The 21,175-nt window shown below is 45.9% G+C and overlaps 1 protein-coding gene across 2 annotated transcripts in view; it reads left to right on the top strand.

Moving 5' to 3' along the window:
- The window catches only part of LOC147459838 (Nitrilase/cyanide hydratase and apolipoprotein N-acyltransferase family protein), a 90,386-nt gene that overhangs the window by 53,189 nt on the left and 16,022 nt on the right, over positions 1–21,175 (top strand). For both annotated transcript variants that reach the window (XM_086511035.1, XM_086511034.1), the window contains exons 2-8: positions 5,834–5,970; positions 6,072–6,200; positions 6,288–6,346; positions 6,428–6,540; positions 6,643–6,735; positions 7,449–7,551; positions 7,963–8,045. In XM_086511035.1, the coding sequence (XP_086367161.1) occupies positions 5,834–5,970; positions 6,072–6,200; positions 6,288–6,346; positions 6,428–6,540; positions 6,643–6,735; positions 7,449–7,551; positions 7,963–8,045 (717 nt within the window). The remainder of the gene's footprint in view (positions 1–5,833; positions 5,971–6,071; positions 6,201–6,287; positions 6,347–6,427; positions 6,541–6,642; positions 6,736–7,448; positions 7,552–7,962; positions 8,046–21,175) is intronic.

Genomic DNA, 21,175 nt, shown 5'->3' with positions numbered 1-21,175 from the left:
CTGAGGCTATGGGCTGATCTGACGCTGTCGATCTGCAAAACGTGGAGGCTGATTTGGAAATCCAAAACGCTGGGCTGATCTGGAGCTAGATGCACAAACGCTAGGCTACTTGTTGGAGATGCTACTGCCAAGGCTGATCTACCATGCAAAAACGCCAAGCTTCTGTGGATGCAAAAACGCTAGGCCTGCTTGCTGCAAAAACGCTAGGTTTGCTGATGGGGGGGAGGCTTGCTGAGAAGGTGCCTGTTGAACTCTTGTTCTTGCTGCCTCTTCTGCCAGAAATGCTAGCGCTAGGTTTCTTATATACATGCATGGCTAAATTGCCCTACCCAGTTCCCAACAAAAGTCACTTAAAAATAATACGTGAAAAATGGCTAAAATAGGGAAAATAGGTCTATGCACTGTAAAAATGCTCCTGATGAGTTCTAATTGAAATCTGATGATCATGCTGTGTGCAACTAGAGGATATGCATCTACTCTAAGTGCCTGGACATGCACGGCCTGCGAACAGACTGACAAAAGTGCCAGAACACTTCCTAAGCTAACTGAACTGAACCCAAGTCATGAAGTAGCTTGTCCACGTACACATAGGGTTAGATGTGCACGTGACATTTTAAGTTTGAGTTAACTTGTTTGGTGATCTTGTTTGAAATTTGTTTGAAATGGATGGTATTTGTTTTGAACCTGTCTTGGTGCCAATTTGAAATGTTTGACTCTGGTTTTATAACTAGTTTCATTGATTGGTGATTTTATTTCCGGGTAGAGAAGTGAGAAATACTGTTTTGGTATTGTTTGAACCTTCGAACGACGCAAGCCGATGCCTGAGGAGCGTTTCGTTGTATGTTTGAAAACCTTAGAACGACGCAGGCCGATGCCTGGGGAGTGTTTCATTGTATGTTTGAAAACCTCGGAACGACGCAAGCCGATGTCTGGGGAGTGTTCTGTTGTATGTTAGAAAACCTCGGAACGACGCAGGCCGATGCCTGGGGAGCGTTTGGTTGTATGCTTGAACCTCCAAGTGACGTAGACTGCGGTCTGGAGATTGTTTGGTTGTACAGTCCTCTGAGCTCATGGCCCAGACCTTTTTAGGTTATTTGCGGGGGGGATTGACGAGGTAGTCGTTGAGTAGCTTCATACCGTAGACCGTTTGTCTCGGGGGAGTGCTCAACGGCACTGTTTTCTGTGTCTTGTAACATGCATATGTGAGCATTTGTGTTGCATTGTGATGTGCCAACTATTGAATATTCCTAATTGGATGAGATTGCTTGGGTATGTAATTTGTGCATCAAGACACCCGTGGAAGATCAGTGCGGTCTAGGTGTGATGGCTAATTTTACTACGCCAGCATATCAAGAGTTCCGAATTGGACGAAAGGAGAAGCCAACTCCTTGATCAAAAGAGCTAAAAGGAGAAGCCAACTCCTTAACAAAAAAATACCAAACTGATTGTCCCTTAGAATGACCCTCAGAATTTTTTTAAAAGCTAACTTGAGTTGTTTTGCAGATATGCTGTAATCGCGGACGATTACTCTCTTTCAAGAAGGGGGGATGTCACAAACTGCTTACGTGTCAAGTCAGTGAAGAGCAGAGCCAACCTTCAGATCACGGCCGAGGGCCCTAACCCTAAGAAGAACAAGCAACAGAAGAAGAAGTCCTACCAACTTATGGGACCCCGTCCGATGGGGCCTAGTGACATAAAGGATTAAAATAAAGCAGGATCCACACACACAGAGAAAGACTTGCGTAGCAGCTGATGACGTGGCAGCTGTACAGAAAATCTGGAAATTGCGTTGACATGATGACGTGGGAGTTGTACTAATTTTCGTGTTTTGTGCTGACTGCTGATGTAGCAGTTGTACGGAATTTTGTGATTTACGTTGGTAGCTTTTTGGCATTGCTTTGGGACTAGAAGCTTTTGAGTTTGAAGGCTTTTCATGTAAACTGCTTTTGGGGCCTAGGGCCATTAAATATGAGGCCATGGGCTCATTCTCTGGCATGCTTCTTGGAGAAGGTGCAGAGTCTGGAGTACTGGCTTGTACTGTGTTGATGCAATATAAAGAAATACCGAAAGGGGCGCCAAGGTTTGGGGCCAATACTCTCTGGGGTGGAATTCCGCCACTCCGTGCCGCGTGTCGTCTCTCTCTCTCTCTCTCTCTCTCAGTTCAATTGTTATTGAAGTGTTAAAAGTCTGTTCGGTCTGTTCTTTTCTATTGGCACGTGGTGCCATCTTGTGACATTAGGGAACTGCTATTTTGGGCCACGAAATCTGTTCGTGTCATTAGCTCCGAAATGACAAGAGGAACATTTTATTACTGAGCCGCTAAGTCAACTAAGCAACCAATTGAGATATTTTTAGACCAGAAGGTCCAAAGCGGGGAATTAATGCATGAGTGCCACTTGGCACATTTTTGGGCATTTTCCAACTTAAGAGAGAGAGAAGCATTAAAACAAAACGTGGGCTGCATTTTTCAATTGTATGGTGGATTGTTGCAGGTACCAAAGCTACTGTGTGCTTGCTTACCCTCTATGTATAGTGAAGTGCAAGAACTGAAGCCTTGCACAACATTTACTGCTCTCTCTCTTCCCTCCGTGCAGTTACGTGATGCCCTACAAGAGGGCTCTTCATTTGACCTATGTACAGTTGTGTGGGTTCATGCGCGATTGCCGAGGCAAGAGCCTCTTGCACAGGTACTAGATTAGCTAGTTGCTAATCCCCCGCAGGTACAGGTGAATTCGGAGAGATTTCATGCGAGAAATCTCGTCCGATTCAAAGGGCAAGTAGCCCTACAGGTGCGGGAGCTCGAGGACTTGCTACGGATGTGAGTGGCTTGCGAAACGGAGCCCAAAACAAGGAAATACACCCTGCTGTGTATTTTTGCAGGTTTAGGGTTTCGGCCCTAAACGGTCTCTGTCACGAGGACGTGGCAACTGTTAACTATGTCACAAGGACGTGGCAATTGCTAACTTTAGTTGTTGGTTTCTTTCCAATGATTTTTGTTTAATTTTTGAGACCCTCTCTTTGAAGTTGCAAATGGTCAGACATTGTATGGCCAATGTGAACGGGAGTTTCACCCAGAGACGGGAAGTTGGTCGGCACTGGAACTCGTATAGTAAAAGGATGTCTAGGTTTAGTTCAAGATCATGTAGGTCCTCCCGTAGCACTTAGCAAGTTGGTGGATACTAGGAAGTGAACTCAATAAAGGCACAGTGCTAAGGTGGGGTCACGAAAGGAAAGTACCCGACAACTCGGCTATATTGCATTTTTGGATGCGGTCCCAGTGGGGATAGATGGTTAGATGACCAGTGGGAGTCCAAAGAAGCATCCCCTAAAATTTAGGGAACTGCTATTTTGGACCATGAAATCTGTTCGTGTCATTACCTCCGGAATGACAAGGGGAACATTTTAGAACTCTGCTGCAAAGTCAATTGGGCGACCAGTCGGGAGATTTTTAAGCGGGAAACTGCTTGTAAATGTGCCAAGTGGCACCTTTTGGTGCACTTTCCTCATGCAGAAGAGCTAGCGCTCGATTTGTAACTAGGAGACTCCTCATTTGCAGGCTGTCACAGGTTAAGAGCTATTGACTGCAAGCTTTCCCTCTCATGTACAGTGTAGTGCAAGAAGTCATGTCCTGCACACCTTACACTGCCCTCTCTCTCCCCTACGTGCAGTAATGTGATGCCCCTCAAGAGGGCAATTCATTTGACTCATGTACAACTGTGTGGTCATATTCGTTTTTGTTGAGGCAAAAGCTTCTCTGAGCAGGACCAGGAGTAGCTAACTGTTGCTGCAAAAGTAGGCACCGGTGATGGTGATAACCTCACCGTACAGGTGCATTTTCAGCCCTGGTTATGCACTGAATTTGGACTGTTTTTCAGCCATACGGATGCCAAAGCCATTGGGAACAGTGCCCCATTGTTAGAGGACAGTTTTGGGATTGTTTAGGACTGAAAACAAGGCAAAAACCAGTAAATACAGCGTACTGAGTTCACTGTTTTTGGGTAGAAAACAGAGGTTTATGTTAGTGGAAGTGAGTTTCAGCAGGGGAATTGGTTTTGGGCAAGTTTTGGGGTTGTTATGCTACCGAAATTTTGCCAGAACAGGTGGTATCTAGCTGGATACAGGTAAAGGATTCCCAAGACTCTTCTTTGTAATTTACCCTCATAAAGAATAAAGAAATACCGAAAGGGGCGCCAATTTTGGGGCCTATAGGTTGTTGGCGTCTGCTCGGAGCATTCTAGCTTCTGAGTTGTGTGTGCACTTTAAGTGTTAATTCCCATCGCAGATTACCTTTGCAAAGTTCTCTTTGTGTGTGAAAAATTAAAGTAAAGTAAAGAATTTCGGGTGAGAGCCAAAATTAACTGCCTTATGGGCTGGTTTCAGTCTCTAGTACCCCAGGAGGTCCGGGGACGCGAGGGGACCGCTGTACAGGTGATTTGCTGTTTTGCAAAGTTTCCGTATGCGTCGGGAAAGTCATCTATTGCGTGGGGATACTGTCTGTGAAGCGTCCTAGTATAGTTATGTTGCCGAAATCGGGCCAAAACAAGTCATTTTCAGCCCGGATTGGGGCGCTAGTCTTTGGGGCCAACATGTGTCGGCGTCTGCTTGGTAGCGCTCTAGCTTCCAAGCCGTGTGTGTTTGAAGTATCAATTTCCGTTATAGGTTTTCTTTTGCAAAGTTTCTCTGTGTCCTAAAGTCTAAAGTAAAGTTTCGGGTGAAAGCCTATGTCTACCGCCCTACGGGCCGGTTTCAGTGTATGGTTGGGGTTGAGTGTCTGTAAGTGAAGCTTGTTTTGTAGGTATGGATATTAGTTTGGGGGTGAGAGTGTGGTTGAGCGCAATGTGCATATACGTATATGTCACACACACACACACACACACACACACTTTTTTTTGTGAATCTGCTTTGATTAATTTACAAGTGGGAAACCTCAAAGCGAGAAAAACCCACGAAAAGAAAGGGATGCAAAAAGCGGAGTACTATGAGGCTCCGAAGGCTAGAAATAGACAAAGTAAATCTTGTAGGTATCAAGAGTGACGTCTCCAGCATCATAAGCAAAATGCAGCGCTTGACCAAGACATAATTTGAAATAGGGAAAGGGGTCAACATAAATGCCTTGTAACATGAAGGAGTTCCTATAGTGCCAGATGGCCCACAGAGTCCAAAATCTGACCCAAGTGAAGAACACCGCAAACTGAGATTGACGGTGACTAGAGCACCCCAAAAAGCCAAAAGCGTCTGTGAAAAGAGCCGGAGGGAAAACGGAGCCGAAACACACACACACACACACACACATATACATATAAACAAATAAATAGATAAATATTTACTTATATGTATACGTAAATGTATTCATGTGTGTATATGTACATATGTTTACACATACCTATGTGTATACGTACACATACGGATACACATACATTTAAATATACATGTAAATAAATAGGTCTTTATAAGTTTATTGATCTATTGATTTGTTCATATATAATATATTTGTACATGTTTGTGTGTGCGCTTGCGCGTGCGTGTGCGCACGCAATGTGTGTGTCTGTGTATGGGTGGGGGGAGGGAAAGTCAAAGACATTATACATTTTAACTTAAATTGACCAAATGTTTGGTGCAAAAGCATTCCTAGACAACACTGTCTTTGTCCTCTCATTAGCTACTCTCTCTCTCTCTCTCTCTCTCTCTCTCTATAGCTTCACTCTATTCTCTCTCACATTTTTTCACTCATTTTCACATTTTTCATCATCTCACCCACCCCAGATCTTACCTCGTTTGTTACTATGAGAGTCTTAACATATTCTAAAACATTAGGAAAAATGTCTTCTCTTAGGAGGCGGTAGCTGCTGGTGTCAAGCTTCTCAGCTTACCAGAATGTTTTTCATTTATTGGTTCAAGGGAGGGAGAAGCTTTATCTATTGCTGAACCATTGGATGGGTCAATCTTACAAGGATATCAAGAGCTTGCAAGGCAAGGAACCTGAGATTTTTTGTTGAATGCTTTATTTGATAACACGGCAACCTCTTCTGACATGAAACAAAAGATCTTACGATTCCAGTTCTTTTGTGCAGGCAATCTAAAATATGGCTCTCGCTTGGGGGCTTTCAAGAAAAGTGTCCTGATGGGTCCCGCCTATTCAACAGTCATATTCTTTTAGATGATCTGGGAACAATTCAAAGCTGCTATCGAAAAATTCATTTGTGATAATGCATTCCCTACCAATTATGCTCTTGCTGCTTTTTACCTAGCAAATGCTCTGCATATGCAAATATATTTTGTTGTGGCAGGTTTGACGTTGATGTACCGGGAGGACCTGTTCTTAAAGAGAGCAAGTTTACTGCAGCAGGCATGACATCCCTTGGCACTATGGGTTTTTCCTAAGTGTAAGCTTTATGTTTCTACCTTTTTAATGATTGTGAGGTAGCAGGATCAGAAATGGTGGTGGCAAATACCCCAGTAGGGCGGCTTGGACTGACAGTTTGCTATGATTTGAGGTTCCCAGAGTTGTATCAACGGCTTCGCTTTGAAAAAAATGCAGAGGTTCAATGTCTAAGATATCTGGATTTTGAAATAAGTGGCAACCACTCTTTTGACAATGAAATCTGCAGGATCAGACATTTTTCTTTCTTGCTTATCTCTTAGGTGTTGCTTGTGCCATCAGCTTTTACAAAAGTTACGGGAGCAGCTCATTGGGAGGTTCTTCTTCGAGCTCGAGCTGTAGAGACACAATGCTATGTAAGGGCTTGTTTTTTCTGGATGTTGGTTGCAATCTGCGTAGGTGTTTCTATGAACTTTCTGAAAAATTACATTGTTCTATGATGAGTGAACAATTCTTTACTGCATATTTGTAGTAGTTTTTCGGAGAGTTGGGTAAGTTATTCTAGTCTTCTGATAATAGCATATTAGTGGGTTTCTTTCCCAACCCTCTCAGTGCCCCTATTCCGTTATCAGAGTGTTCTGTATTGCATAAACCGTTCATACAAGTGATCAAGAAATCAATAACTTGGCAATTGGCAGTCCACTCTCTTGGATGCTTCAATCTCTCCAAGTCACTTCTCCAAAGAGGGATCTTTTGGGCTGATGTGGGAAAGGTTGTATGTAAAGACAAAGAAGACCTTGAGTTTGAGGATCCTGCCTAGATCTGGATCAGGCGTGAGCCGTCAGGGACGAGGTGTCCGAGCTGCAATCGAAGTCTTCTTCGTCTAACAATGTAGGGCTAGGTTCTGATCCCCTCTTTTGATTGGCATCTTTTTTAGTGCTGGCTAATGATGGCCCAACTCCCTTGGCGACCATTTATGTTCAGTCTCCTTCAAAAATATATGCAGAAACACGCTAGTCCGTATTAGGCACTTAAGGCACTCCCCTTGTTCTGATGAAGTGACCTTTTAATGATGCACATGTCTAGAGCAAACACTTTGTCTTCATAAAGTTTGGACATTTTTGTGCAGGTGATTGCTGCAGCACAGGCAGGAAAGCACAACGAGAAAAGAGAGAGTTATGGAGATGCAATGGTAATTGACCCTTGGGGCACAGTACTTGCCCGATGCTCAGGTAATGATCACAGTTGCTGTGGCGGTACTGTTGGTAAGATGCAATTTTCATACTAGCCTTTTGGATCGATAGAGAATAGTAATATAAAAGATTCCTTAATGAAAATAACGCCAATAGGCTAGTTTCTCCCATAAAAAAGAAATGAAGTAATAGAATTGGGAAGAGCAGCCTACTATTGAGAATACAAGTTTCCTTCTTCATTGCTCTTCATGCTTAGTCAAAGAGATCTCCTGATGGTGGCTGAGATGGGAGCTGATTTTTTCAAGTATTTACATGGTTGGGATTTTGCGGAGGCATGCGCATGTGTACATCTTTTTTTTAAAAATGGAGGCGATGCTGTATTTTATGTGTGTCATGGTTATAAGTAATTTCTCTTCTTGCCAAGTAAATTGGTCAGCTTCATGTTGACAGATCACTTATGTACGGGGCTAGCAGTGGCTGAAATCAATCTGGATGCATTAAATTCAGTTAGAATGCGGATGCCAATTTCTGAGGTACACCTTTGTGTCCTTTTAGGAACTAGTAAACTAGTAAATACTATCAAAATATTATTATCATTATGATTAGTGGTCAGTGTTGTGTCAAGATTATGTGGATTGTAAGCTTAAAGATGCATATGATTGCAGCAAGTAATCAAAGAAGAAATCTTAAAGTTTGTCATGATTTGATCAAGGTCAACCTCGAGAGAATCATGAGGAGATCAGCAACGAATGGTGGATTGTCTTGGAGTGATTTGTGCTCGATCCTTCCATCAGTTGTAAGGTTAGAGATCAACTGTGCCTTTGTTGGCAGTGGAAGGGAGGGGATTCTTTGGGTGTGTGGAGGCACATCTAGATCGCTTCGAGAATGGGGCTGCGCTGGTAGCAGTATGGATCCGATAGGCCGGAGCTGCAGCGCTTGGTTATCTGTGGTCTTAGCCAAGTGGTGAGCTCCAATTGCTTGGAGAAACTCTGGGGTGTCTACAAGCATAGTGCCTGGCTGAAAATGTGATTAGGGCGTCAATGGATCTACCTAGGAAACCGAAGGAAAAGAGGGCGATAGTGGTGAAGAACATAGTAGAATCTCTAGTATCACTGCCAGTATCTGAAAGCCAACAGCTTCGAGTGACGCAACCTGTTCGACGTTCCTCGCATACTCCCGCTACTTGTTCGATGGTATGTTCAGGCGCTTCAGATCACACTATGCATGTCACAACTCTGGCTTCTACAGTGTGTATCCCTCTCTCTACTGCGGCTGTTTTCACTCCTACCATAGTAACTAGCTCCCAAGCCCCGGTTGGAGTTGCTTCTTCTCCTATGCCTAGTCCTTCTGCAGCCATTCCACCCGTCTCTACACCACCAGAGAGGCATGCTCCGAGTCCACCACGAGCTGTGCCACCACTAGCAGTGCCACTTGCCAGCCCTCTCCCACGTGACACTCTTGCAGGCTCTTCCACAGTTTCGGACTCTACATCACTGATATATTGCAGGAGTCTAGGTAGACCATTGCTACCATTGAGCTTGGGGCAGAGAGGTTGGCAGCTCCACGCCAGCGTACACAGCTATGGAGGGATCTCTGCGAGTTGCTGAGAGCGCCATCGCCGATCGGGATGCTACTATTTTCGCACTACCACAAGCCTTGAAGTTAAAGTCCCAAATGATTAATGACCTTCAAGCTCAGGTACAAGGATTTAGAGAACTGCTTCTACATGAAAATAGGGCTACCCAGCCTACGATGATGGACGTGGGATATGGATAGACTGGATCAAGTACACCAGTGCAGAATGCAGCAACAGGTCCTCAGCAATTTATGGGACTCTACACACAGCCTCCAGTCAAGTACTACAATCAACAGTATCGTCAGGGGTTTCAGTCGTCGCCATTGATTCAGACGCAGAACGTCCCTTGCTGCGACGGTATTGCTGGTGCACACCGCCATGGTTGTGTTACTCGACGTCCTCAGTACACTATAGGACAAGTGCTACCCTTTGCCCAGCAGCAGGTGGCTGGCCCCTTCCTAGGCGGCCAATTACGGACAGGAGAGCCCACATACAACAGGGTTCCACCATTGGTTTGATGGCTCCACCTCCAGAGACTGATGCTTCGGGTGGTGTGGCGACTAATCTTTCTCTTGGGTGACTACATAGTAGTTTTTTTCACCATGGCAGTGCAGTGCAGTAGTGGTTTATTTTGAAGTATTATGATCTTTTAGCAGTTTCAGTTGTTTCTCTCACCGAGACGGTGAGCGGTCTTGTGGCGGGCAACCTGTAGCAGGCTACAATGTCACTTTCACAGGACACACAGTTAGTACACTTTGGTCTAGTCTGGTTCACACTGGACGGACTCTTTGGGTTGGGCAGTGACACGTGGCAGGGATACGGGCGGTGGTCTCGTGGACATCGTGGCCAGGTCACCACCATCACTCAATTTGGAGACAGACTTAGATGGCTGATATTTATGAGCCGTTGGTGGCTCTTTATGGTTGTACATATGAGTAGTAGCTGTTGGGTCATCGAGAGTATCTTCTTTATATATGGTCCAACGTCGTCGTCTAGAGTAACAAGTCTATACACAGCACGTCTGCACCATCCCTGCACATTTGAGCCTCGACACCCCCATTGTACCCGTGAGTTCTGGGCTGGAGCTGAGTGTACTGTCACGCCACAGTCTGTACTGGGTCCTTTGAGATAGTCGAGTCCATAGTCGACTATCTCAAAGGAACCAGTACAGACTCTGGCGTGGCAGCACACTCAGCTCCAGCCCAGAACTTAACTTACGGGTACAATGGGGGTGTCGAGGGTCAGATGTGCAGGGATGGTGCAGACGTGCTGTGTATAGACTCACTACTCTAGACGACGACGCTGGACCTTATATAAAGAAGATACTCCCGATGACCCAACAACTACTACTCATATGTACAACCATAAAGAGCCACCAACGACTCATAAATATCAGCCATCGAAGTCTATCTCCAAACTGAGTGGTGGTGGTGACCTGGCCACGATGTCCACTAGACCACCGTCCGTATCCTTGCCACGTGTCACTGCCCAGCCCAGAGAGTCCGTCTAGTGTGAACCAGACTAGACCAACTGTACTAACTGTGTGTCCTGTGAAAGTGACACTGTAGCCTGCTAGAGGTTGCCCGCCACAAGACCGCTCACCGTCTCGGTGAGAGAAACAACTGAAACTGCTAAAAGATCGTAATACTTCAAAATAAACCACTACTGCACTGCACTGCCACGGTGAAAAAAACTACTATGCAGTCACCCAAGACAGATTAGTCGCCACACCACCCGAAGCATCAGTCTCTGGAGGTGGAGCCATCAAATCAATGGTGGAACCCTGCTGTATGTGGACTCTCCTGTCCGTAATTGGGCCGCCTAGGAAGGGGCCAGCCACCTGCTGCTGGGCAAAGGGTAGCACTTGTCCGGTAGTGTACTGAGGACGTCGAGTAACACAACCATGGCGATGTGCACCAACAATACCATTGCAGCAAGGAACGTTCTGCGCTTGAGGCAAAAACGATGATTGAAACCCCCGAGGATACTGTTGATTGTAGTACTGAACTGGAGGCTGTGTGTAGAGTCCCATAAATTGCTGAGAAGGACCTGTTGCTGCATTCTGCACTGGTGTACCTGATCTTGTCCATACATACCCCACGCCCATCATCGTAGGCTGGGCAGCCCTATTTTCATGTAGAAGCAGTCCTCTAAATCCTTGTACCTGAGCTTGAAGGTCATTAATCATTTGGGACTTTAACTTCAAGGCTTGTTGTACTACGAAAAAAGTAGCATCCCGATCGGCGATGGCGCTCTCAGTGACTCACAGAGATCCCTCCATAGTTGCGTAAGTAGTTGCATGATGCTGGTGTGTAGCTGCCAACCTCTCTGCCCCAAGCTCAATGGTAGCAATGGCCTGCCTAGACTCCTGCAATATATCCTCAGATAGGCGAAAAAGTGATGTAGAGTTCGAAATTGTGAAAGAGCCCCTAACACTGTTAGGTGGGAGAGGGTTGGCAAGTGGCATTGCTGGTGGTGGCACAGCTCGTGGTGGACTGGGAGCATGCCTCTCTGGTGGAGTAGAGACGGGTCAAGTGGCTGTAGCAGGACTAGGCATAGGAGAAGAAGAAACTCCAACCGGGGCTTGGGAGCTAGTCACTGTGGTAGGAGTGAAAATAGCCGCATTAGTAGAGAGAGGAACACACACTGTAGAAGCCACAACTGTGACATGCATAGTGTGACCTGAAGCGCCTGAACATACCATCGAACAAGTAGTGGGAGTATGCGAGGAACGTCGAACAAGTTGCTTCACTCGAAGCTGCTGGCTTCGGGATACTGGCAGTGATACTAGAGATTCTACTGTGTCCTTCACCACTCTCGCTCTCTTTTTCATCGGTTTCCCAAGTAGATCCATTGTCTGTTCAATAGATTTTCCTTTTGCCTTAGAGCTTTTACGCCGTATATCTGTATCCACATCCATGGGGCTAACATGTATGTTAATGACCCAGGCCAACATAGGAGCTGTAAAGCATTGAAAGCTAGATTGCACAGATTGCACCTGAGCTTTGAATCTTTTTGCCCGGGACTGTAAAGAGGTAAATAGAATTTGATGAAAGCCACACGGGATGGTGTTGATGAGGCAGTATAGGCCATCGCAATGAGAGCACGTAGTAGGCACGTCACATCTGCCCTTGCTTACTTTAGCAGCTGTGACCAGAAAGTAGTACTTGAAAATGGCCCAAAGCTTTTTATTTCTTGCATAGTCAGCGTGACCAGCACTAAGTAGCTCTTTGCATGCTTGAATGGTCGCATCTTTCGAAAGTTGTGAGTAGGTTCTTGTAGCCGTTTTTACTGAAGGAAAGTTTGTCATTCCCAAAGCATGACCAATGCAAGGTTGCATCCGTACATACGTACTGTACGGAACCGTATGGTACAACCGTACGGTACGAATTTTTACGTACTGGTAGGTACTGTACGGCAAATTTTGACCTTTTTAAAAAATCGAATGTCTGGCGAAAAATCGACTCACAGGTCGGACAGTGCTGAAATTTTGTAGATAAGGGGGCACTTACCTTAGGGGTCTCAAGCATAAAAAATCAGCGATTGATAAAAATCTCTCAGCGATCAGCCTTGCGTGCGTTTTGCAGACATCTGCATAGTGCGTTTCAAGTTTATAAGTTCAGAGCTCTCGAGTCTCACCTTCTGCAGACTCCAGAGTTTGTGCCCACTCTCTCCAAGGTATTCCTCTTCCCTCTCTCATGTTCTCTCGCGTGACTTTGCGTTCTTCTCGCGAGACTCTCCGTTCTACCAAGTTCTCAGTGCTCAGTGCTCACGAGTCTTTCCATCCTCGAGCAACGCGACTTTTTGAATCTCATGAGTTTATGTTTTATGTACATTGCACAGGCTTCATCTTGCCGTGCCAGAGCAACGCTAATTGGTCACTCCACACAAACATTGTCCAAATTGTCAACACTCCTTCGCAGAAAGGGACAGGCACGCGTCAATGGCAATGCAAGTATTGTGGATTGATACGCACAAGCACGATCACCCGCATCATCAGGCATCTGACAGGCAAAGAATGCACCAACAATTGTGGTCCTTGCCCAAATATATCACAGCAATTGAGAGACGAATTGATTGCAAAGCATTATCCAGGATGGGCTCCTTCAGGATCTTCTGTGAGAGGGAGTCGAAGTACACAGGATGTATTACATGATGCTTTAGTGGGGGAGTTGTCTGATACAGGTGCCGACGAAGGAGTGGATGCTGGTGGTTCTGGTTCAGGACAACCCTCAAGCTCTAGGAAGAGAGCACGTGTGTCTGAGGATGCGGAGGATGTATTGCCTACTGCTACAGGTGAGGGATGCCCCCCAACAGGTCCAAGACAAACCACCATACCTTCTTGCATCTCAGCCCAATCTTGGGTAAAGGAGCGACAGAGGGTTGCAGAGATGGAAATAGCTCGTACTCTCATTGAATGCAACATTTCATTCAATGTATTGAGGACAGATCAGTGGAAGAGGATGATGCGAGCCATTTCACAGGTTGGTCCGACAGAAGGGTGGAGTGGTTTGGATTATATGAAGATGCGGACCACTATGCTAGTTGAGCAAAAAGCCTTGATAGACAGGCATTGGTCCCAGTGAAAGCAGGGTGGCAGCAGTTTGGATGCACGATTATCTCTGATGGTTGGAGTGACATCCGTAGGTGTCACATAATCAACATCCTTGTGTCCTCTTGCTTGGGTACTTACTTCTTGCATGCAGTAGATGCTGGAAAGGCTGGAGAAAAGATTACAGGGGAGTTCATATTCAAGCATATACGCCAAGCAATTCTTGATGTTGGAAAAGATAATGTTGTACAGGTTGTGACGGATAATGCTAGCAATTGCAAGGCTATGGGAGAGATGGTCGAGAGAGAGTTCAAGCGTATTGTGTGGACTCCATGTGCATCACACTGTCTTGATTTGTTGATGGAGGACATTGGCAAGTTGCCTTGGATGCAGCCCATTGTTGCAGATGCAACAAAGATCACCACATTCTTTTGGAAGAAGCACTAGGCGCTTGCCATCTTCAGGAGTCATAGCACATTGGACATGGTGAGACCTTCGAAGACCAGATTTGCCTATATGTATCTAGTCTTGCAGCGGCTCTTCAAGCTTAGGGATCCACTGCTTCAGACAGTAGTTGATCCAAAGTGGAGAAATATGCACAATTCCCAGGACGAGCGTACAAAGTATTTACAGAGAAAGGTACTTGATGAGTCTTTTTGGGCAGAGGTGCAGAGTCTCACAGTGGCTTTCCAGCCTGTATATGTTCTTCTACGTCCCACGGATATGGAGGGCTCTACCTTGGGGTTGGTCTTTCATCTTTTTCAGCAGATGAAGGACCACATCACCAAATGCACGAAGTTATCTGAGGAGCGGTGAGCGTACTTATCTTTTTGAGACTTGTTTTTTGCTTTTTCAAGTATACTCTTGCATTGTTTAGATTTTAATCCTCTTCATTTGCGAATCGCATCACTTAATACTGAATTCTCTTGTTGCTTGCACAATCATCATTGCAGCCGAGCTGACATTTTAGGCATTGTAGAGACACGGTGGACATTTATGTGTCGTCCTATTCATGGGATGGCAGCATTGCTCCATCCTCTCTACAAGAAGCCTGAATTGTACACGAACACTGCCTTGTCCAAGCTACATTCAGATTATGTGAGCATTATGTTTGATGAGGAGGACCAGCTTCTTATTGATGCCGAGTTCTGTAGCTTCATGAATAACCTTGGGCCATCCTTCTCAAGAGTGGTTGCATTGAGAACGGAGATTACAAAGGTTCCTCTCACATGGTGGCAGACTCATGGCAGGAGAGGACTACCTAACCTTGCTCGTCTCGCTCTTCGAATTCTCTCTCAGGTAAGGGATCTTCACCTAGTACCATGGTCCTAGACTCCTAGTAGCCTACTTGCATGGATGATGGATTTACCCTTGGCTTTGCACTATAAATTACGCAGGATTGCTCAGCAGGTGCATGCGAGCGTAATTGGAGCGCTTATTCATTGATTCACACCAAGATCCGCAATCGCTTGAGCACTAGTCAGCTGGAGAAGCTAGTTTATTGCAGAGCCAACATGAGGCTTGTGCAGAGTTTTCACGCTTTGGTCACCAATGCGTGTAGCCGTCAGCAGGTGCCTCTTACTTTGGGAAAAAGCTTGAGAACCTCATGCACCATATCTATGGGAATATCAGTAGGGAGATCGGCCTCTGCTAATGCTGACAGACCTAGCGTTTGTAGCTGATCTTTTGATAAAACTTCTTGAAGAGACGGATGAGGCTGCTGCAGATGGAAGTTCAAAGTAAATTTGGTTTGAGTTTTGGAGGAAGGAGGCCTAGGGATTTGATGGCTGAGTACCTGGATGTTGGCCTTCTTCTTTTTGTCTTTCACATATTCTTCCTGTTGGCTAAAAGACTCTGAGTCAGAGTCAGAGCCGGAGTCAGACGCCGCCGACGAGGACTCCTGAGAAGCTTTGTAACTCTCATCACTATGATCACTTGATGACAGATCTGTGAGGCCATGGCTTGAGTTTCCTGAGTCCTCTTCCACAGAACTTCGAGATGTATTAGTGGGTCTCTTTCGCGACAAGGATTTCTTTCTAGCTTGCTTGCTTATACCAGCCATCGTGAGTTGTTCTTGTTCTGAACGCACTTTGTGCCTGTATCCTCAGAAACTTACAAACCCACAAAAGCGTACATTCACGCGGTTAGCTGAGTAGAGCTTGAAAAGCGTATCGTTGAAAGAGGTCCTATCCGTGGAGAATGTAGAAGGAGATGAACGCTGCAACGTTGCAACTCGATGGGGATAGTAAGCTGAAGGTAGGACGAAAGGAAGGAAGAGGGCGAAAGGATGTAGGTAGGGAAAGCGAGCAGTATAAGGAGGATAGGTGCGAGGGTTGATAGGGTGGGGCGATAGACTGTAAGGAGGGGAGGGGGTGGGGTTAGGGTAGGGACGAGGTGCTTGACGATAGATGCAGGGTAGGGGATAGGGTAAGTTTGGCTAGGGGCGTGGGGAGTTAAGAGGGGACGAGGCTAGAGGGTAGGGGCGAGGGACTCGTTGGGTAGGGGCGAGGGGAAGGGAGATATGGGCGAGGGGGATTAGGGTAGGGGCGAGAGTAGAGAGGGGACGAGGGTAGGGGCGAGGGACTGGTTGGGTAGGGACGAGGGGAAGGGAGATAGGGGTGAGGGGGATTAGGGTAGGGGCGAGAGTAGAGAGGGTAGGGGCGAGGGGGAGATAGAGAGGGGCGAGGGGCACTAGGTAGGAGGGCGAGGGTTAGTAGAGAGGGGCGAGGGTTAGTAGATAGGATGCGAGGGCAGTTAGGCCTAGGAGGTAGTAAGGGGGGTTAGGGACAGTGAAGGTTTATGTAGGAGCTGTAAGGCAAATTAGGAGACTATAGACAGACAACTTCGTGCTACTGAAGGAAGAGTGGGAACTTAGAAAAGTCTCCCAATGGTCCAAGTGTGTTACTCTAGAAGAAGAAGAAGAAGATGAAGAGAGTTTTAACTTCATAGGAAACTATCACAAGAGACCTTACAGATCTAGCCAAGGAGTTCAACTAGAGAGACCCCAATAAGAGCGTCAAACAATATAGATGATAGAAAGCATTACAATCAAGGTGGTCCACACTAATAGAAAGAATGATTGGATTTCAAGAAGTTCAAGACGAAACAAGTACCCCAATTACACAATGTAGAGAAAGTATACCTTAGGAGAAAATGCTGAGACTCCTACAAGCATAGCAGAGACTGACACCGGCTCTGGTGGAAAGGTAATGGAAAGAAAAGAGATGGAAAATTCAGGAACCTATACTATAGGCATAACAATTACATGTGGCGAAATGATTGCAGACTGTTTACTCAGAGGAATAATAGCACTTGATTCTGGAGCCATTTACCAGCGGCAAGGGAACACCGTCCAAAGTTACAAGCTGGATCGCTCCTTGTGGCAAAATTTCCTGTACCGTGAATGGACCTTGCCAAGCTGGGACCAACTTCTTTGCTTTTTTCTGATATCTAGCTTGATACAGTAGCACCAATGATCCTTGCATAATTTTTGGCTTTCTGAGATGGCGATCATGCCACGCCTTGCGACGAAGCTACTCTACTTCAAGAGCCTGAGAAGCCAAACGGCGGCTTTCTTCCAATAGGGCAAGACGAGAGACAGAGGCAGACCCCAAACCCCTATTGGCACGGAGACTTCCTACCTGTGGAGATCCTGAGTTGAATTCAAAGGGTGCTATTGCTTCCAAACCGAAGGCTAACTGAAATGGGGTGTGGTTGGTCGTGGCTTTGAAAGAAGTGCGGTAAGCCCAAAGAGTACTGTGGATAGCTTGAGCCCAAGACGCCGGATGTAGATGACATGCTTTCCTTAGAAGGGCTATCAGAACCTTATTGGTGCTCTTGGCCTGCCCATTTGCTCTAGGGTAATAGGAACAAGACTTATGGTAAAAAATCTTGTAGTTGGCGAGCAAGGTTGAAATCATTTCATTAACAAAGTGACTGCCCCTATCACTCGTGATCTCCAGGGGACATCCAAACCTGCACAAAATATTTTCATATAGAAACTTGGCTACAGTATTGCCAGTGCAATCAGTTGTTGCCAGTACCTCTACCCACTTGGTTGCATAATTTGTAGCCACCAGCTGATACTTCCGGTTACTTGGTTGGGCCGGGGGAGCAATTGGACCGACAAAATCTATGCCCCATCTCTCAAAGGACAGCCATGCCATAGAGACCTACAGAGGACGGTTGGATTGCTTGCTTGGTTTAGGTCCGCAGCACTGACACACATCACATACTTTCACATAGGCAATTGCATCCTGGAAAACATAGGGCCACCATAGACCACTCTGTAGAATCTTCTGGGCGGTGATGTGACTAGGGTAATGGCCACCAGTGGGACCAGTGTGGGCATCCTCCAGAATATTCTCAACTTCATGAGGGGAGACACACCGTCTTAGAACACCATCTAGTCTGGACTTGTAGAGCTGGCCTCCAATTAGGGTGAATGGCCTCGACTTTAAAAGCAATCTTCTCTTTTGCAGTGGAGACGCATTCACGGGGTACAGGCCAGTAGATAGCAAATGCAATACATCGCCATACCATTCTAGAGTGGTATCCACCTTAAAGAGATTGCTATCTGGAAAGTCATCTGCAACCCCTGTTGCTTCTTCACCTGTGTGAATGCGAGAGAGGTGGTGAGCAAGGACATGATGTTTGCCGGGTCTGAGTACCACTTCGAAATCAAACTCTTGAAATAAGTGTAGCCACCATCGCCATACTTGACCTGCAACTTGCGGCTTATTAAGCAGATAGCGCAGGGCATAGTGATCGGTAATAATTGTGAAGTTGACCCCTAATAAATAATGGCGAAATTTTTGTAAGGCATACACAATAGCCAAACCTTCTCTTTCTGTGGTGCTATAGTTGCGCTCTGCTTTGGTGAGCAGACGACTTGCATAGTGAACAAGGCGATCCAAGTTGTACTCCTTCTAGGCTGGGTTAGCACAACACCTACAGCTAGTTGACTGGCATCATTATGCACATAAAAAGGAAGAGATCAATCGGGAGCCACTAGAATCGGTGCTTCAGTGAGACCTTTTTTAAGATATGCAAATGCTTCAGCTTCAGCTTTAGGTTTGGGCCATTGGAAGGGTACAGTAGCACTGGTGAGTTGGGTCAGTGGTTGAGCCACTTGTGCATACATGCGTATAAACCTACGATGATAGCTTGTATGGCCGACAAAGCTCTGAACACCTTTAGGGTTGATTGGAGGTGGTAACTTCAAGATTGCTACTATCTTCTCTGGGTCGGACGCTAAACCTTTAGCAGACACTACATGGCCTAGAAGTGTACCTTCAGTGACCAAAAAATGACATTTGTTCGGATTGAGCTTCAGGCGTGCCTCTCTGCACCTAAGAAAGACAACAGAGAGTTGAGCGAGGTGCTCCTCTAGATTTTCCACTGGGGCTGAGCACCTGAGAAAGTTGAAAAATCATCCATGAAGATGTGAAGAGGATCCGTAAGCAAAGGACAGAATATGAGATATACTGCTTGATTGAAGTAAGGTGGAGCGCTTTTCAACCCAAACGACATTCTAGTGTAGATAAAAATACCCCAGGGTGTCATGAAAGCAGTTTTAATCTGATCACGTGGATGGATGCCCAATTGATTGTACCCATTGAACCCGTCCATGAAACTGTACAAAACATGCCCTGCTACATCTTCTAGCACACGCTCAGTGAAAGGTGTGGGAAAGCCATATGGGATAGTTACCTTGTTCAGAGCACGGTAATTTACGCACACACGGGTTTTATTGGACTGCTTCTTAGGCGCTATCACCATGGGTGATAACCACTCAGAGTGCTCCACAGGTACCATTGATCCTTGCCTCTTGCATTTTTTCTAGCTCTGACTGGACAACCTCTGCATACTTTGGGTTGAGCTTGTAAGCTCGGCCTCTGACAGGCTTAGCCCCTTCAACCGGAGGGATATTATGGACACCCAATACTGGTGGGATGCCTTCCAAATCCTTGTAGGACCAAGCGAAAACATCTTTAAAAGAGTGTATGAAAGAGACTACTTGATCGAGTAACGCGGGATGCTCCCATAACCAAGTTGCTAAGAGGATGTGCTGAGGGTTGTGAGGGTCGCCCAGGTTGACTTCTTTGACCGGGTCAGGAGGTGTAGTTGGAGAGGGTGCCTCAGAAGATGAAGAGTGAGCTGCCTCTTGGAGCTTCGAGACATCATGGGCTGGCGTTTGATCGATTGGAAACTCCGCATTGTCATGTGCACATCTAACCCTATGTGTACATGGACAAGCTACTTCAGGACAAGGATGCAGTTCAGTTCATTCAAGTCAGTCTAGAATAGAAAGTGATTGATTGAAACTCCGCATTGTCATGTGCACATCTAATCCTATGTGTACATGGACAAGCTACTTCAGGACAAGGATGCAGTTCAGTTCATTCAAGTCAGTACATGGACAAGCTACTTCAGGACAAGGATGCAGTTCAGTTCATTCAAGTCAGTCTAGAATAGAAAGTTTTGTGAGTCTGTCGTGCATGTCCAGACACTTAGATAGATGCATATCCTTTGGTTGCACACAACATGACCATCAGATTCCAGTCAGATCCCATCAGTAGCATTTTTACAGTGCATAGACCTATTTTCCCTATTTTTGACATTTTTCACTTATTATTTTTAAGTGTCTTTTGTTGGAAAGTAGGTAGGGCAATTTTGCTAAGTTTGTATATAAGCAAACCTAGTGCTAGCACTTTCTGGCAGAAAAGGCAACAGGAGCACTCGCTCAACAGGCAACTTCTCAGCAGAACCAAGAGGCCTAGCGTTTTTTCTCCACAGCATAACCCTAGTGTTTTTGGACCAGATCAGCCAGCGTTTTTGGATCAAGATAAGCAACCTGGCATTTTTGCACAGCAGATCAGCCCCGGTAGCAGCAAGACAACAGAACCCCTAGCGTTTTTGCAACAGAAGACAATTCAGCCCCTAGCGTTTTTGGATCAGGCAGCAACCTCAGCGTTTTGCAGAATCATCGCGACAAGACCCAAGAAGCATCAGCATTTTCAGTTTTCAGGAGTCAGACTCCGCAGTAGAATCCCCGAACCTTGTAGGTCTCACCTTCCCGCAACAGTTCCCCGTCGCACGGTCAGATTCCGCAAGGTTTACAGTTTCAGCCCGGAAAACGCAGATTTCAGCATCTGCGTTTTCAGCGCGTTGTCGTCGCATCATCACCATCGACATCGTCACCGAATAGAGTTAGAATACAACAGATAAAGTTTTGCAGATTTCAGCCCCTTAGCATTTCTGGATTTCAGCCCTCAGTCTCTCAGTCTCATACACTTCCATTCATAGTGTCCATTCACTTTGTTTGTGTCCATTGCACTCTCTCACTAAAGGAACGGAAGGCGCTCCCTTCCGTAAGTAAAAGGAACCCTTGAGCACAGTTCGGAGCACTCATCTTGAGCAAAGTTCAACATTCACTTCCGCTGCACCTTACATTGGTATCAGAGCTTTGGCAGTGTTCTGTATCACTCAAGGAAAGAACCAAAAGAATCACAGAATTTTTTTTGTTGCTTGTT

The sequence above is a fragment of the Adiantum capillus-veneris genome, chromosome 4 (genome assembly GCF_014529385.1).
Source record: "Adiantum capillus-veneris isolate H3 chromosome 4, ASM1452938v2, whole genome shotgun sequence".
NCBI lineage: Eukaryota > Viridiplantae > Streptophyta > Polypodiopsida > Polypodiales > Pteridaceae > Adiantum > Adiantum capillus-veneris.
The sequence above is the reverse complement of the archived record's forward strand: the minus strand, read 5'-3'. Positions and strand labels throughout refer to the sequence as shown.